Below are 19192 nucleotides of genomic sequence, written 5' to 3' on the forward strand. Positions count from 1 at the left end.
AAAGATTCGCTACTGGATTGAGCCTTGCGTTGTCCTCTTCGTATTCTTTGTTGCTCAAATTCAACGAAATGTACATCTTTCATTAATATCCCTGGAACATCTCTACCTGGTCACGAACGTCCTGAATATCCGGATATCCGTGATATGTAGGGGATATCCCACAAAACCATTTAACTTGTGATTCTACCCAGTAAACAACACATGTCTCAGGTATGCGTACAGAATATCGCCCTCTGGATGTTTGCATTCCAATGTATAAAGCGCAGTTCATATATCCTGGGGAGTTCCTGGAATATCCATGAGACCAGGATATAAGCACAGATTGAACGTCGCTCGAATGTCACCGGGATGTCGTCTTAGATATACTACATATGTGTCGGACGTTTATACAATTCCTTTTTTACTGTTACTTTTACCCTTACAAAAATAAAGGTCTCCTTTCACCTGACCGTCAATTGACTAAAGTCAACGTATGCCAGTGAAATGTATATTTACATTTAATCTATGGGTGATTGATTCTGATCGTTTTGTTATTGATAATTGGCCAGTGTCTTTATATTGACTGGCGATTGATTATTTTCGATTGAGATTAGGAACTGATTTCTATGTACCGTTTTATGGACTGGTGATTGACTATTTTCAATTGAGAATAGGCACTATGTTTATTGACTCTGACTGTGTTCCGCGGTGCCTGCGAAAGCTGCAGGCGCCCGGTAGGAGGCACCTGCAGCAAGGAAGAAAATGCTCCAAGGACATCGAACATGAAATCACAATTTTATTTAAAATTGATTGGCTTGCACGTACCTTTAAAGTGCATCCAGTACATCATCGTTTGCCGAAAAGGAAAGTATACAACCCATCAACCCCCCCCCCCATACCATACAATCCAACCCATACAACGCACAACCCATCCTATGCACCAGACAGTCCTCCAAACGTCCAACACACAATCCTCGAAACTTTGGCACTGCAAAGCTCAATCAAGATCACCCTTACTGACGACCACGATAGTTCCTAAAACGAAATGGCCGACGAACAATTGTCCAAGCAGGTGGCACGCTTCGGTGTGAGCAGTTGCAATTTTGAACGCGTATGCGTGACCGTCAACCTGTAAAGAAACCGAAGCGAATATCACGCTGGCATTGTTCCAACGGGAATGCTGGAATAGTACACCATTTTCTAACTCACGTCCTCGCAATCGATAGTCTCATGGTCACCCATAACGAAAAAATATTATTAATTTCGCTTGTAACGTACATCGTCGCTTCACCGATGTAGCCAATCCTCTCCTGCCGCCATTTGCAATGCGTCCACCGTCTGCAATAGAATGTACTTCGGTGGTTAAACACGAGCAAAACCCAGGTGTCGTACGATGCATCACAGCTAGGTTGACTTGCCTTATGCGAACATTAAACCTGTACTTAAAAAGCAAGGTTTTCATCCTTCTCAAAGGCGAGGTTGCAGGTTGCAGCGCAGGCAATGGGCAAGAACGCGGTAAGTGGGAATGAAACGAATATACTGCGGAAGAATCGCGGTGCCATGTCACTCCTCACCGGCGGAGCGCGGAACAACGTAGTACGCTCCAACGAAGGCACACATATTGAATTTTGCGTTACTTTTTTACCACAGAAAGTGCAGCCGGTACACAGCCATAACGGTTATCAACTAGCAAACACTGTGATCCCCATCGCCAAATTTCAGCAGCTACGAAGTTGTCACGTCGGTATGAAACGGCTTTGGGCCGGCTGAATAATATGTGTGCCTTCTGAACCGTGCACTCGTGTGCTTGTTGAATAATGTGTGTACCGGCTGCACTTTCTGTGGTAAAAAAAGTAACGCAAAATTCAATTTGCTGCCACTTGACTCATGGCATTTAAAATCCAGTCAATTTGTGTCAACTAGTCATCAATTGGCTTTTGATTGACTAAAGTCAATCAAAAGCAAAGAGAGTAGGAAGTCAATAGGGTCAATAAAAAGGAAGTCGATTGTCCATTAAAAGTAAATTTTCATTTTTGTAGGGGTGGGAGCAAGCAAAAATACCATGTCTGAGTTTCCGATACAGCGTGAATAAATATTATTCGCGTGTTGCTCTCTTTGCAAGGCCTTTACGTAGCATTCTTCAAGAAAGGGATGAATGGCCTTGCACCTCTACTTAGCCGGTAATCACTGTAGAGCTGACATCCTGAATTAAAAACACAGTATTTGACAGGAAATGATGTCGGAATTGTTGTTGCCATACGTTGACTCGATGCAGGTGCAGCGATATTGCAAAGGCACATCCATCCTCGTCACCGCTACAAACGTCTTACGCCCTTGTATAATTAGCGTGATTTCGCTGAAACGACGTTTGAAACGTTCATTTTATTTTGCGGTTACGACCGATTGCCATTGCGACGCAATGCCAGTGAAATCGTGACTCTTTACAGCAGGTATACAAGCAGAGACCCAGTGCATCTTAAAGTGGCATTGCCAGATATGCTGTTTCGAGCAAGGTGTATAGTCTACGGGAAGTTATTGAATGTAACGACGCATTGAGTAGTGCATTACACACGCTTCAACGTCCGATCTTGCCGTGCTACTTCGGCATTTGGTACAGGTACCAATACGGATTCCTCCCATTTTCTGCATTTTCAGCCAGTAGGGGGTGCACACGGGTAATATGGGGAATCTTGCTGACATTTTCACCATATTGGTTGAATCTCATCACATCCCTTATTGCAGATACAATGTACAGTGACAGCAACGGGGGCCCCGTAGCAGAGCTAGAGGAGAGGCCACCCAGGGTTAAACAATACAGATGAAAAATAAATGCAATAAATAAATTAAATAAATAAGACATATACACAAGAAACAAAGAGGAAAACAACAAGTACATGCAACTGAAGGAATATATACAGCAATTAGCAAACACAGAAGATAAGGAACGGAAAACAAGAACAAAAAGAAGAATGAATGAGAGTGAGGGATTAAAGGGGTAGCTGTAGGTGCGATCTAGCGTTCTGTGACTAAGTCACCGTCATCAAGAGATGGTGCTTGAGGGCATGACGGAAACAACTTTGCAACATCAGCCTACAATGCCGACATTTCCCCCATTACTGGCTCACACTTGGCAATATGGAACCCTTGTGTCAAGTTTCAGCCAATATGGGGAAAATCCTGGCAACGCTTCGCCTTTGTGGGTCAATACATGTCATGCGCAATACATGTCACAACACTTTTTCAGTACAACCTGGTTGCTCAATATATTTAAGAAAAATACTAAGAAGCTGGGGCTGCATAGAAAAATAATGGGAGACTCAGCGAAGCTGAACTTCGAAAATGATCCGTACAACCATCCACTACCGCCAGAACGCCCGACCAAGTTTGAATCTCGATGGGTGGATGCCACATCCCAGACTGCCACACCAACGCAAATGCCCCGACTAGCCTTGGCTACGAGCCTCGACTGAAGCGCACTGTGACAAAATCTGTAGCCAACGAAAGCTCTGGAGCAAGCGTTGCCAATTGGTTTCGGAATTGTGCCTGCTTTCACCAGCAAAAAATACGCTACGTTCCCTCGGATGCTTCAGTTTGGCTTCCTGCGGCCGCCGACAGAGAAGAGCTCCGTTCAGCTCCTTTGCTCCCTTTCGATCTTCCTCCCCGCCTTTCCTTCTAACCTATATCCGTATGATTTAGTTACCCTTCAAGAAAGCCACCTTTGCCGTTATGTGCAGTGAATGTTACTGAAAAGAATATTGTGTGAGCATCATCACCGTCGTCATCACTGCATCTGAACTTTCATCACTTTCACCGTTGCATCCATAAAAGCGATGGGCGAGGCCACGAGAGTTAATCAGCCGGCATCGACGCATCAACAACTATGAGCTCTTTAATGCTGCCCATTCCCAACCTAAAGTCGTAGTGCTAACGTCTTTAACATGTAAGTTCAATAAAAGTGGGCTTTGGTAGCACGCCTCCTGTCCCGCACCTTTATTCATTAATATCTGCCCTGGCCATCTGGACCGCCACTTTGTCATCACGCGACCAGTGGGGCGACACCGCCATCCAATTTTTGTGCCCGACATGACGCGCTCGACAGGAATTCCACTCCGTTATGAGGGAAGATGGTTCCATATTCAGTCGGCTCCGATTCCCTGCGGCATGTATTACGTATCGGTCAGTATACACTGTTGTGTTCATCTCCCTTTCGGAGCAGAATGGGATTCTCCGGAGCTTGTCTCCGAAGCTGTAACCTCTTGGAGGTCAGGAAAGTTCCTTACGTTGTACTTTTTCTGGTCACCGCGGAACACTGTCTAAGGCTGTCTAGTGATTTATGCGAGTTTAACGTGACGCATTTCCGTCATATTATGGCTTCGATCACTGATGACTGTGTTAGCAAGTTATTTTTCATTTGCTACATTAAGAGTGGGACGAGGAGGAACATGGGATTGGGAACAATCTGATGGCTTTCTGGAATTCAGAGTGTTTATCTGCTTATTGATAAAAGTGGAACGTTATATTTGGCGCAATCGACAGGATACGAACCTCTGCACTCATGTGGGTGATGTTTACCATAAGGTACGAAAGATCGGAGCTAAAGGAGCTCATTTCACTGAAAGCTAAGACAGCAGTGCCGGAATTGGTTCCGAAGGGGACCGTCAAGGTAAACCTCAAGCTGTCGGATTGTGAAAGACTCATTTCTAGTAAAATTGAGAATCGTGAGACGTTGAGGGGCATGGACTTCAATGCCATAATGTCCCAAATTCTCGAAATGCAGCGGTATCAGGCGCAGCAGCAACAGCGACAAATGGAACAACATCAGGAACTTATGGATGCATTCTCGACCACATTGAAAGACAGCCGGAAGCCTAGATTGGAGCTAGTCAAGCCCGATCTGTTTAACGGGCAATCAACGAGCCCAATGTCTTGGCTCACCTTTTAGGAATATGCCTGTGACAAAAAAAAAAAAGAAAAATAGACCAAGATCTAGACTAGATCAAGACCGGGTAAAGAATATGCGAATGTTCCTGACTGGGATAGCGAATAAATGGTACAAACTGCATTTCGAACTGTGTGTCGATAATGGACCACGTAGTACGGGGGATTCTCTGCAAGGCGCTGGAAGCACAAATTCCTTTCGTGATCGGCGGGCGATGTCATCACAGGATGGTGGCAATCGTGTATGGCAAGCTCGAGGTACACCGGCCGTAAGGATTGTGGATTATCGGGAACCCGAGGATGTTGGCAGACTGGATGTATAAAAAAAAACAGTTGCAAAGTTCAACGAATTGAGTAGCCGTACAGATTCCTATGATCCTACCATCATACATACGCATGCAGAGGGTACGCATGCGCCAATGGTACTCTGGATACGTGCGCCAAGGGTACTTACCGGCGCGGATTGTTTCCCCGTGCCATTGTTATATGGCGTCTAGTTCCGCTACACCGTTGTCGTCATTAGGGATGCGAAGCCTTTGCACCGTGGGCGGAACACGGGGATTACATATGATCAGTACTAATGATGTGGCATTACTAATCCATTTTGTGTGTCCCTTTATTCATGTGATTCATGTAAGTCAAGTGTAAGAGATTGAAGTAAGTACAATTGAGTTTGCCCACTTTAAAAGAGGGTGTAGAGTCCCACCCGTTGTCATCAACTATTGAGATTATTTTTCTCTGCAACGAGGCTCTTTTATATGTCGATGTCACTGTAAATGGGAAACCCGTCAAGGCGTTAGTCGACAGTGAGGCATCGGTTAGTGTAGTAAACAGAAAAATTGTGAATGACGGGTGTATCATCGTCGGAAGGGCAATAGATGTAGTCAGTTATGATGGTACAAGGAGCGTTTTTAACCAGTGGGCCGATGTTACGTTCACTTTTCAAAGTATTACCAAGGGAACGAAGGCTTTGGAAATTGAAAACGTTGAGTACGACCTCCTTTTGTCAGGCCCAGACAAGAAAGAACTGCTCATGAACATCTACTGGAACGACCCCAAGCAGCACAAAGGACTGGGATTCGGCTGGGAACGTAACGGGGATAATGGGTTCGAGGTGGCCGATATCGCCATCACAAGCCCGACTGCTTCCCGACTATGTGAGGGGGAAGAATTGAGGGAGAGGGAAACTACATGAAATTATTTCCCGATAGATCCCCGTTCGTGTCCCGGTCAGAATTCTTTCCCGATAGATTCCCGTTTGCGTCCCGGCCAGGATTCTTTCCCGATGGATCCTCGTTAACGTCCCGATCTGCTGTGGTGTACTGGCTAAGTATTTCTTCCCGCTCGTCTCCCGATGTTTATGCAGATTCGGTAACACGTGATCGGATGGTACTGCTTGAGACAAAGTTTCTGAAACACGGGTATTCTGTATTGGACTTCTCCCAGCCACCTTTGGGGAATGCTTGTTGAACAGAATCCTTGGGAAAAATCTGCCCAAGGATTCTGTTCAACAAGTGTTCCCCTTAAGCCGCAGGGGAGGCGTGGAGAAGTGAAATACAAAACACCCGTGCTTCAGAAACTTTTGTCCCAAGCTGTACGAGACAGTGAAGCATCCCTTCAGGAAGGAATTTGGCTGTCTGGTATGAGGTAACTCTTTCAAACATTGGGCTGCAGTTCACTTCATGTGTTGTGTTGTGTTGTATGACAGAAAACATGCACACGCAGTACCCTGAACAGAAGTATTAATGGAGCCTCACTGCAAAGCAGGCAAGTACAAGATACTCGGGAAGAGTCGGCCACGCCCGAACGAAACGACCGAATCCCCAGAAACGAAAAACTCACGTGAAACGAAACAAAGAGAGCTTTAGCAAGTCGAACTGATCGGACGAAAACCGCTGCACCGAAACCCGCAAAGACTACGCTGGAGCTATGGAGCTCCCTGCATTTGGGCTACCGCGACTGCCATCGCCATCATCTTTGTTTTCGTTGTCATTGCTGGGCGCAAATGGCCGGCGTGTGTGTTGTTAATGTTTCTGTGCTACAAGTTTTGCAAAGTTTGGTTCGGAGGGAGTATGGAACGCCGTTTTGTGGTCAACGTGGCCAGAGTGCCTCAAAAGTACTCCTGCCGCATTCTGGTCACTGTTATAAGTGTGATGCCCTGACACCATCAGCAGCTTTTAAGTAGATTCATGGCACATGAGGAACCTGTGATGTACACCATCGCACACAGTCAAGAAAAATGTAGCATTTAACCTTGCTTTCCTTCATTATAACAAAAAAAAAGAAGAAAGAATGAAAGAAAGAACACTAGAGAAAGGGTGGGCCAAACAGTGAGTGTTTTGTTGTTGTTGTTTTTGATTCTATCGATCTCTCACTGTCAGATTGCACTGCCGATCTGTTCACACTCATAACTAACTAATACCTTAGCTTTGGCCAATCTCATGTTGCAATTTTGCTTCAAACACAACATTCAGTGATTCTTATGAAAACAGCAGCATTTCTCGAAAGATCCTGGAACGGCCACAATCTCAAGAGGTAGTACGATTCTACCCGTCGTCATATTTCGTCCGCCAAGCTATTGCGCGGAGATGTTGGCTCCATGCCCATTTCAACACAGGCTCACTCGCCCGCGCTCGCGCGTCGTCGCTTTGCCTTCATGCCACCAGCCAGCGCTGCCTGTCGCGCATGCGCTGATCTTGTTGGGTTCGCTTTGGCTGCTGTAACGGTCGTTTCTCGTCGCCGCGTGTAGTTCGCGTAATTGCGAGCGTTCCAGCAAGTCTAAAGCGTTTAAGAGGCTTTGTATTGTTGTTCTCACCTGATGCTGTCGTTCTTGCAACCCGTCTGATATTGCAACTGTCTGTAAGTGGAAGCGTTTCTTCTAACCGCGAGCAGACCAGTCGGTCTCGTTTGACATGTCAAAGAGTGAAGACGCTGCCTTGCATGTGAAGCCAAATCGTTCTTCGCCTTCAGGATTCTTGCCGTTTCAGGTGTGTAATTAATATAACTGTGAAGTAATATGTTCGACTGCGCCATGCATTCTCATTGTCCGTTTTACTCTATTTGCAGGGATCTGCACAACGACAGGGAGATAGAACGCCAAGTGAAGTCTACTGTATGCTTTGTGCAGACGGTATGTCATATGTCTCTACACTGCTCTACATATAGGTGTCCTGCCATCGTATTTTCTGGAACGACATTTCATGCAGGTTCAGCGTGTATGACGCAGCGGCCTCCAGCAAGAGAAACTCAAGCACCGTGTTCAAATGCGGTGGGGACTCTTGCTCGACATAACAACGCTTAGAAGTGCTTTTTCGGAAATTCGGAAGAAGGACAAGTTGGACCGGAAATGAGGACCTAGGTGTGCTCTTTTGCGTTGTTGTTCACCGTTCGATCATTACCAATTTTTGTGCCCCCGTGAGTTCAACGCTCAGGTATGTTGATGATAAATGGATATGCGTTAAAGGGACGGTCGCATCCGGCTCGGTCGGTTCCGAAACTATAGTGCTGTTTCACTCCCTTTTTATCACTGATAATAGCGCCGCAAACCCGACGCGAATTGGTGGCGTTGTTCCTGTGCAGTTTGATGTAACTCATGACAAGAGCAGACGACGCGTATTGAAAGTATTCCGGGATTCCCTCTCCGGAGAGCCACGAAAACGTCATCCGGACCAAAGGAGTCACATGATCAGACTGCGCCAATGAGGGCGCGCCTCCCGGCACAGCTGGCAGGCGGGCGTCTGCAAGGCGCAATCTCCAATTGTCTGCTATCATGTCGGAATCAGAAAGGGATGTCGCGTCGCTGCCAAGCGATTTTGAAGAAGACACCGTCGATGAAGTGGTTGTAGACGATGACCCGTATTCGACAGGCCCGCTATCACTTCATCCTGCTCGTGACAGAGGTGAGATATTGGACGTGACCTGCACGACGACATGCAGTTTCAGGTACGTTTCATTACCGGATCGCAGGCGTACGGCGAACCTTTCCACACACCGGCTTCACAGGTCCACTTGGCAATGACAGGTACTTCTGCGACTGCTGTAATACCGGAGAAGCATGGATGGACACCTTTGCTGTAGTTCTGTGAGCCAGATATCTGCTCTGTGTGAAAACGCCAGGTACCCACACTTCAACGAGCTTTGCGTTCAGAGAGAGCTACTCGTAGTCTACACGGCTCGTGTTGCCGATACGATCACCGGATGCGGCTTCTGTATTCAAGGGACAACAGATTCAGTGGTGCACAAACTTTTAAGCTATATCCTCCGAAGTACAGCCTAACCCCGTTTGTGCGGACCACAGTTCCCGACGGAAATGCCCCGACAAGGGGGATCCGTATCAAGTCCGGATAAAAGGGGGTGGACTAAGCACGTAATAATTTCACGTGCACAGGTGTAGTTTTGAAGAGCTTTCTTGTTCTAACAACAGACTTAGTTCGTGATCAGAGCTACACCGTGTACACGCTATATATGCCGTGTATGGTAGTAATGTACATGCAGTATAATTTTCTCTCACTCTTTGTCTGTTCCAAAACAGATGCCTGCTACTTACAGCATATTAGTCATTGAAAGCTGGGCCCCAGAAACAGTCTCCAAATTCCAGTGTGTGCTTTACACCTAATCAGAGGACACTATACAGTCACAGTCATATTATGGATATTGTTATATTAACATCAGTAAGTTTCAGGTAAGCTTCTGCCATGTCTGCAGCGCAAAGTGTGACTGATATGATATTGGTTTTTTGTTCTTGGAGCTGCATGTAATTTTTGAAACCCTATTCGAAAGAATTTTCCACAATTGTCATGTTCTGTACATGGAAACTGTGTTGGCTTTGCAGTAAACTCAGTGACTGTGAAGGTTCAGAAGGAAAGAATCTGAAGTGATGCTTTTGAAAAAACACTATCACAGCATAACCAAAAAGTAGACAAACTTCAATCAACAAATCTTACGTTGGTTCACAGTTGCAAATATCAGCTGACTTGACACTCCTCTGTTGTTCGAGTGCGTGGGTAAGAACAGCCAGATGTGGTGTTTTTGGTGCAGTTTTTATTACCTTTTATAGTACCATGCAATTATTTGATTACAATGAATCATGGACTGGTTCTAGAATTTCATTTATTACAGATAGACAATTCACACAAACCATGTATTGGAATGAAAAATAATTCATATTACACAACAGTTATTATGCCTGTGTACCTAAAAGGTTTTTATGAAATTGTAGGCTTGACATAATACAGTGCTGATGTGCCCTGGATAAAACTTGGGGGGAAAAAGTGAACATGGTACATTATGAGTCTTATTCCTATCATTACCTTACCTCTTTCATGCATATGACCCTTCTTCGACAGCTATGAACAGAACTACCTTCAAGACCACTGTGATGCTTCCCACATGTCAGTGTGCACAGTAGGAAGGCAAAATAGCTGGCACAGTTATGCCACCTCATATAAGTATGTACAGATTCCTTCAAAAGCTTACAGAACACAGGGTTGACGTAACTTCCTCACAGGAGTGACACCGTATCAGCGAACTGGTGTGGATGCAATTACAAATATGTGTCTAGGCTAACAAGGTGCCCACCTGTCAGAGTGTCAGCTACGGATGAATTTTGCGGCTAAGGTGGCACTCCTAAGAAGAGATACATGCCAACCCTGTGTTCTGTTGGAACTTTTGTCGGAATCTGTAGATACGTGTTGGGATTATTTGGTGGCAAAGATAGAACACTGTAGCAATATTTTATGCCCAATTCTGTTGGCTATTGTGTTATCACCGGGTGTAAAAGATCAAGGAAGGGCACTCGGGATACAACCACATCTTACTACATCCCCTCTAGCAATCCTTCCCCAATACCGCACAAAGCTGTTGAAAGACACTCATTTTGCCATGCAGAGTGAAATGAACGAATCTCACTCCCTAGGTTAGGGAATGTACTTAGTACATAAAATACAAGCCAGGAAAGCGGCGTAGCTGAGACCTCCTGTTGGGTGCCACCACTGTTGGTGAATGTTCCAGAGCTCTCATGACTTCAGCATTGTTGCAGGTTCTCCAAGACTTCTTCTGAAAAAAAAATAAAAAATAAAAACAGATTTAAATTAGTTCGATACTGCTATTTTTTCAACACCTTTACTTCTAAACAGTCCATAGGTAGTGCCACAATACTTTAGTTGGTTTCATATATTAGCATGCAGAATGGGTTTATCAAAAAGCAACGCTTGTCTCTGTGTAAAGCATTGGGTGGCCCTGAAAAGGGCCTTTTTTTTTGTTCTTCTTCTTTGTCACGGTTTCTGAGGGGTCTGAAGTGTCAGCGTGTGAGGTGGTCACAACCCTCACTTCTGGAACCTAGGAAGAAAAGTGCAAAGTGTAATTGAACGACTAGTGGTCATAGTAAGCAGGTGGCAAACAGCTCACATACCTGGCCTGGTGCTTTTCCACAGCTTGTGCCAAAGCTGGTCTTTCACCATATGTTGCTGCACGTGGTGGTCCAATTTCCACAGAAACAGGCTCCTTTAGGTGTTTTTCTATGCGAGACAACACCTCGCCAGTGAGGATTGATGTATAGTCTAAAAGAAAAGGAGAAAGTGTGAAATGGCCACAAAACTGCGTAGCACTTTGACAGCAGCAACTAGATGACCGAATGCTACCTAATGACCGAAATTTTGTTAATGAGATCGTTCAGTGGCTTTTGGTCAAAGGTGAGATAGCAGAACAGTAGACAATCTTCAAGATTTGTAACAGACAGATTAGCTTTGAACCAGGCTTCTTCATAATGCCCTGAAGTGATTGCATGACTTGTAATGAATTAGTGATCCATTACCCAGCGGTGTATTACTTTTCCCACAGAGACTGTGATGAGGTGTATGAAGGATTGTCTACCTGACCGTCTCGTTTTTTTACATGTTATTGCAAATGTTCTGCCGTTTGACCCCCTTTTTTTCAAAGGAAGATATAATTTGGGTGAATTCACAGTAACGACTGGAGTAAAGTTACCTTTCCTCTTGCTATTCAGTTTCATTTAAAGTTCAGCAATTAATAATGGTGATCAGTTACTTTTTACAAGCAACAGGCACAAGTCTGAATTCAAGCAGGATTGTTTCCCATTCAACGTTCTTGCATCCAAATTTTTTTCCTGAAAGCTTCCTATGGTCATCAAGTACCTGCATAGTTCGTCTTAGATAGGAAATCAACCTGCCTGTACAAGACAAATGACAAAACAGCATAAATCTAGCACTGATGGCTTGTTTGCAAGAACTGAGTAACATCCTGATTGTAAACTCCACAGTGGTCACATGATCAAAGTTCAGTTGGTCATGATAAGTATTGTACGTATCAACTTTTTTGTCTGTTGTACGTATGATACAGCCATTGTTTCAAACCCTGATAATTTAAACTTTTAGTTAATTCAAATTAATCTGAAATTTTTGTTTGGTCTGCTCTGTTTTCCATCTACTGAAGAGCTATATGACCTAGGCTTTACCGTCCCGTAATTCCAACTCTTCACCCACTAGTAGAATTTCCCTAACACAAAATAAAATGTGCTGACAAGCTGTTCACATGCTCATGGAGCACACATTCTATACCTAAAAGGGCTACAGAAGGTCCTGGTCTGCTATTTTCTGGGTGCGTGCTATCAAGAAAGGTAGAAACCTGTATCATATAGTTAGCTGTGAGACCAGTCAAATGTAGTGGCAGTCGGATTGCATGATGTGAGCTACAGCAGTCATGACCATCAGTTGTAGACAATTGTCGGCAACCTCCCCCCCCCCCCCCCCCCCCAGCACAAGACATATATGGCTCCATAACATAAATCTCTCTTGAAGCCCACATTTTGAGGCATTTCTGATAATTCAAACAAATTTCTATGGTCATGAGAGACTGTTGAATCCCCTGGAGTTTGAATCAACAAGAGTCTACCAGGCATGATAGATTGTGTTGAGTTGCAGTACTTAGCACATGCATGATGCTCACATCTTAGAAGATACAAGAACATACCATACGTAGCATCTTCCTTTAGAGGTACGGGTACCCACGTTTTCTTGAGCTTGGATGGCTTCAAGCGGTACTGTTTCGTACCTTCCCTCTCCAACTGCGCGCGGTCCGCATTTTCATTGTAGTGGAGGATAGCCAGCTGTGTCCTACGAACCCGTCCTCATTCTCATAAGACATTTGAGTCTTCCTAAGCCTTGAAAACTGCAGATTATGTATCATACCTGGCGACCATCCCCTCGTCCGAAAATGAATAGGACTTTGGCAGGAAATGGATGAGGACACTGTGGAAAGCCTCTAGTCCGTAAGTTTGCCCGTGCGAGGAGAGCATTGGGATGTCCCTCAGGAGCATAGGTGCCATCAGGATATCCCTCACTCGTCTGTAGGTCTCTGTATCTACAATGGCATGTTGTCAGATGCATGTATGCATGTTATTGTATAGTGATACCCTAGATTAGGAACAATAACTACACTGATGTAAATATGGTTGACTCACATTTATCTAGAGTTAACTTATTTAGATTCCCCACTTCGCAAACATTGAATATGGGGACGGGTTTCAGCTTAAAATACCCCTGAGTTCAATATTTAAAGGTCTGTCACTATCCAGACCACCAGAAAATAATGGATGTCACATAAGTGAGTGTGGAGTGTGTAACACTTTACAAGCTGCAACTAAATTACATGCTCCACTATGTCAGTTTTTTCAGTGCATACCTTCTTTGAGCCACTGTCGTGGTTCCGAAAGCGGACCATGGTAGCAAACTGGGTACAGGGGGTCGTCATGCTCATGGATGTCGACAATATGGTTAAGTGCCGACACCCACTTTGCGATGCACAGTTCCCCATCATCCCCACTCGTTTTCGGACACCAATAGGCATGCCTGGTCAGGCTCTCAATCCACAGTTTCACAACATTATGCTTTGTGGAGCGGCTCAGGGCTATGAGCTTCTTCTTGATGCCTGTTGGGAGACACCGTGCCTGAAATATCAAACTATTCTTACCAGTCACTATGCTCACCCTTCACGACGTGCCACACATCAAATCGGTGTTTAATATGTGGGCAGGACTCCCTCAGCATGGCCTTGATCCCAGAATGGCGGTCAGTGACTAAACTGTCCACAACCATGTCTTGGACCTCGAGGAATGCTAGGCATTTCTGAAGGCCGTACGCTTCCATGGCATTGCTGCTGGAGACCTCGGTTGACTATGTCAGAGAAAACATTAGGAATAACATATTAAGGATATACAACATATAGGTATTTTTTGCTATATAAAAAATGGAATGACTATAGGTAAGCACTATGCTTTTTTTTTTGCTCCACCAGGGCGTAGCAAGCCGACATAGGTCAGGCTGACCTCTCCTTGCGTGGACGCCACCTCCTGTTTATTAAACTTATATATACCCCCCACTATGCACAAACAGTATCTGGGCTTTGCCCGAGAAGCCATGCTTAATCAATGAACCTCAATTATGAAATTATTTGCCCGCTAATCAACATCTCACATAGAATGCCCTGGCTGTATGACCGCACACAAAAACAGCATCTTCACAAATTTCATAGCTGTTGTGTTAAAATGTCTGATACATAAAAGCAAGTAAATATAGGATGATCACCCTATCTATGTTTCTGGTGACGATGTCATGAGTTATCCAATTCTACCAAGCATTAGCGTATAGCCAGAGGGGGATTATTGGTTCAGCCCCAAATGGTACATTTGGTAGTGCAGTTGCGAGAGAGAAATTGTGGAAAATCCTACTCTCTTATGTAAACTCCCTATACCTCTCCCAAAATACTCTTCTGTCTACACTTTTGTTACTGAGCCTACAACTATGAAAAGCTGCTCTGTTGGTCATAGACAGATAGATCTGAAGTACCTTCACCAATTCGAAGTGGATAATGCGGTTGACAGCTGTCTCCAGAAGAGTGTATGTACCATAGAGTGCTGTGTGGCCAGGTGAGTCACACCTGCCGTCTCCGGCAAGGACCAGGGGCACCGGACGAAGCTGGTCCAGGATATCAGCCTGCTTACTCATGTAGACCTTGAAACAGTTTGCAAGAGACATACATTAGTGACTTTTAAGGCAATATGAGCGTGCATCAAAGTTAGGTGAACTGAGGACTAATTGGGTCATAGGCACTCGCAGTGTTTATTTTTCCACGTTACGTCACTACACTCACGTCATTCACAGCAGGGAAAAGGTGCTGCTTCTGCGTCCTGAAGTACTGCGACTTCGTTAGGGTGGCCACCTTCATCATATCAAGCATTCGAAATGCTTTTCTGATGTTGACCCCGGAAAACAGAATGGCAGAACATAGCAGGATGTTGCCAAGTGGCCTGTCCTTCACCCATGGTTGGCTGTGCCAAGTACGCTGTTTGCCACAGCTGCAAACAGTTGTAGACTTTACAGATGTTCCCCTTGTTGTAGTGTCAACACGAGCTTCATCACTCATGCAGAAGGGGCAGACACACAACAGTTCTTGCAGGCTGGACTCAGCGACTAGGAAGAACCGCTCCTCCGGATTTACTCTGAAAAGCAGGAGGATATTTAATTGCTCTACAAATGTATAGCGTCATGTAATTATACTGTACTGAATCGTTCACTTACATTTGACGACTGCGAGATTTTGAGTGCCCAGGCTGCTGCTGCTTCTCGTATTCATCACTAAAACAAAAGAGAGGGAGAGAAGAAGAGGAGCTTTTGTTATAGTTACTTATCCACTTAATGACTCTTATGCTTACTCTTCAGTATCCGAGCTCTCCGTTGCTGTGGACAGGTGAAACGTCGCATCCATAGGGTCAGGTTGGCTGTGTTCACCAAAGAAAAGAGTTTATTCCATTTACACTTTCCATGGGCACTGACATGTAATGCAGTTACCAAAGTCTCAGTAATAGCAATTTAGTAAATGATATGCTCATATAGCTCACATTACCTGGAGGATCCAACTGTCGTATCCAACTGCTCAGGTACTGGAGTGGAGCTCCGGTCCTTGTCATGAGACATTTCAAGTGAGGCATCAAAGAGTTGTGAGGTGCCCACATCATGCAAAAAAACCTCTGCTGTGGAAAGCACTGCACTTTCACCCACGCTGTCTTCTGGGCATTCCGTCATTTCAGATGACGTGAAGGAGAGGCTACTGCCAGGTGGAAGGGTCAAGTTCGTTTGACTTGCCCTGCTTGGCATAAGGATTCGGGTTTGAGTTCCTGCATGTAGACACGCAAAGAAACTAAGACATTTTGAAAGAAAGTGCTGAAATCATGCTTTTCTCTTACTTTGTCAGTTTTGTGTAACCTTAATGGGTGTTCCAAAAACCATGTATTGTGATAATGAATCTCACAGCTATGGAGTACAACTGCATGCACATAAAGTACCTTAGTAGCTTCAGTAACATTTTCATATCATGCCATGTGTGTGCAGGCAATGCCAACAAGCAACACGAGCGATATGGTGAGTTGTACAGTTGTTCAAGTTGTGACTGCCTCCATAACCTTGTTTGGCTGACATGTATGGTAAGGATGCAGCAGTGACCCTGCACAGCATTATAGCTTCCTTCTGAACTATCAACAAATTTTGTGTACCAAAAACATCTGCCAACAATGTTAAATTGTGGAGAATGTCAGTCATGTAAGACAGTATTTGCAGCACTCTGCTTTGCCATAGGTCAGTAACTGCCTCTAATTAACATGGGAAATGTTTCTCCTCTGTGTTATGTGAAGTACAAAAAAAGACACATCGTCAGACGTTATTACCAAGTGTGGCAGTTGGAACAGCAGTCTGAGTGTTCTTGTGCCCCATTTTTCTACTTTCAATGTGAGGCACATATGGCACCAAGGTGTACAGGAAGCCATATTGGCTGACTGTCTGGTATGGAATCAAAGGGTTGAGGGGTAGTCCATCCAGGATGAGTACTTGAAAAACCAAAAGAACATAAGATTTCATATTAAATACATAATGCCTACTGATATCTTCACACTGCATCAGAGAAAGTATATATGTACCTAAAGTATGATTTTCAAAGGGAACGTAAAGTGCCTCTTCATAATTAACCCGAAAAACATAAAACAAGGTAGATAAACGTGTTGTGTACATACCACCTTCTGGTAATGTCGTTGGTGCCATGTGCTGTGAAAGAGAACATGCACTGGTACCACTCGTAGATGGCACTCCTCCTGGTTCTATAATGCAAGCATATGATATCAACTCTATCAAAATGAAAACAACTAGGTAAAGACCCCCAGTAGAAGGGGTACACATAGAAAGGTACAACAGAAAAGGCCTGTAAGACACTGCACTAGAGATGTACTGCATTTTATGTAGGTACATACCATCATCAAGTAATATTATTGGTGCCATCTGCTGTGAGACAGGACATGCGGTGCCACTTGTAGATGGCTCTTCTGCTTCTATAATGCAAGAATATGATACCAGCAGGCTGAGTTTAAATATGGTGCAGAGCCATGAGATATCTTCCTTTATTAATGAAGGAAATCTCCATACATATTACTAAAGGTACTATCCCTATATATTACTGCTAGACAGACTACTACTGACAGACAACACGCGCACTACCAATGCTATAAGAGAAGATATATTGTTGTTGACATACCAAATGAAGCAGACTCCATCATGCTGCCTGACTGAATCTGTAATAGAAATACAGTGTTTAAAAAAGAGAAATAGATACATATGAAAGCACTCGAAGCAGACACTTTACACGCGCCATGTGAGGGGATAATAACCGCATCTTCAGTCTCGTTATGGTTGTGCCGTCGATGTCCCGCAATGTGCACTTTTGCCAGCCAATAAATAATATTGGTTGTTGGATAATTCTGTTTGGAAATCACGACTGCCTAACTGCACACTATACTGCTATCTATATTACACTATACAGCTCTCGGACTGAACTAAAAGCTTACCTCGTCACTGGGCATGTCAAGGCTTTCCACTTGTTCCGGGAACAACGTAGGCATAGCGTCAGGTTTTAGCCGCTTTCGTTTTGGAGCGAACCCGAGGCGAACCTGCATGATGTCTGTCTCCAGATAAGCTTCGTCAGAGAAATGTGAAGAACATATGTGCGGAACACGACGTTCTTTCTCCATAGCAGGATATCTGCTGGCGATGGCCGCCTCCCATTTTCGTTTTGTGTCATTGTCTCTCGGTCGGTGAAACGTTAGTTCCGGGTTGGCCGCAGACGAATTCATGCAGCCAGGAACATAACAACGCGTTCCCGTACTCGTTGACATGATACAATCTCCTTTGGGAGAAAGTATCACAGCGAAACACTTGAAATATGGACGTTTATCACGAAGTCGAAGCAGACGGTCTCAGATACAACCTCCGACGGAGAAGCTCGGGAACCGACTACACTCTGATTCGTCCGTCGCGTCATGGTCCGAACCACGTCACAACGATGTCGCTGTTGCTGCGACGCTCGCCGCCGTCGAGGCGCGCGAACTTCAAAATATGATTGTGAAATAACTAAACAATTCTCGCGAGAGAAAAATCGCCAAGTAGGTTGTCGGAGGACGCGGAACATCATGGTAACAGTTTCATGCCCACGCTCCCGGATGCGACCGTCCCTTTAAAAGGTACGTACTCCGGAGTGGTGAATTGTTGTGGTGAAGTGATTTGTTGCTGCTATCTCCTGTTTCGTGAGGGTTCTTGTCGGTACTCATATACCGCAGGCATGAGGGGCTTTCTTTGCAGAACATTTCAGTGAACCAAGACTGCAGCATTTTCAAGATTGCCATAACCAGCATCAATGCAGCTCTCATGTCAACATCAGCATCAAGACAGCTCTGATGTGAGCATCAGCCAGGGCAGCTCTGATGTTAACATCATCATCAGAGCAGCTGTGATAACATCAGATCTGATGTGATTTGGGACACTGTCTTGATGCTAACATCAGCTGGTGTTAACATCAGCATCAGAGCAGCTCTGTGTTAGCATCAAGACAGTGTCCCAAATCACATCAGACCTGATGTCGCTTTTTTTTTCAATAGGGATGCTTCTCCTTGACCATGTTTTTTTTTTTTTTGCTTATTGACGTTTTTGTGAAGGAACGCTGGATATGTGCACACCATTGACTGTCAGCTCTAGTCCCGGTCAGCTGTCATTTTTTACAGTTCTCGTTGTAGTAATTGCTAGTCATTTGCACCAAAGGCGCTGGATGTGAACTATTTTCTCTTTCCTGGACTTGCATTTCTCCCAGTCGTTGGCTTTGTCATTTTTTCATAATTTAAATTTTCTCTTGGTAACTCTTGAGTTTCGTAATCCCTACACTATGCATT

General features: G+C 44.6%; 2 protein-coding genes and 1 long non-coding RNA gene across 3 annotated transcripts; 1 reads left to right on the plus strand and 2 right to left on the minus strand.

Moving 5' to 3' along the window:
* Nucleotides 1-7621: 7621 nt before the first annotated feature.
* LOC135376192 (uncharacterized) lies at nucleotides 7622-9064 on the plus strand. Its single transcript, XR_010417572.1, has 3 exons — nucleotides 7622-7904; nucleotides 7984-8047; nucleotides 8124-9064. It is a non-coding gene; the product is annotated as an uncharacterized LOC135376192 (long non-coding RNA).
* A 2045-nt stretch (nucleotides 9065-11109) lies between these two features.
* LOC135376196 (uncharacterized) lies at nucleotides 11110-13711 on the minus strand. The gene is made up of 5 exons (XM_064608801.1): nucleotides 13615-13711; nucleotides 13122-13293; nucleotides 12904-13046; nucleotides 11327-11474; nucleotides 11110-11253 (listed from the first exon to the last, which is right to left on the minus strand). The coding sequence occupies exons 2-5, from the start codon at nucleotides 13256-13258 to the stop codon at nucleotides 11241-11243; spliced, it is 441 nt and encodes a 146-aa protein (XP_064464871.1). The 5' UTR covers nucleotides 13259-13293; nucleotides 13615-13711; the 3' UTR covers nucleotides 11110-11240.
* Nucleotides 13712-15063: 1352 nt separating this feature from the next.
* On the minus strand, nucleotides 15064-17126 carry LOC135394355 (uncharacterized). Its single transcript, XM_064625062.1, has 6 exons — nucleotides 16994-17126; nucleotides 16652-16810; nucleotides 15835-16105; nucleotides 15644-15709; nucleotides 15510-15566; nucleotides 15064-15430 (listed from the first exon to the last, which is right to left on the minus strand). The coding sequence occupies exons 1-6, from the start codon at nucleotides 17019-17021 to the stop codon at nucleotides 15064-15066; spliced, it is 948 nt and encodes a 315-aa protein (XP_064481132.1). The 5' UTR covers nucleotides 17022-17126.
* Nucleotides 17127-19192: the final 2066 nt, after the last annotated feature.

This window comes from Ornithodoros turicata, chromosome 1 (genome assembly GCF_037126465.1).
Source record: "Ornithodoros turicata isolate Travis chromosome 1, ASM3712646v1, whole genome shotgun sequence".
NCBI lineage: Eukaryota > Metazoa > Arthropoda > Arachnida > Ixodida > Argasidae > Ornithodoros > Ornithodoros turicata.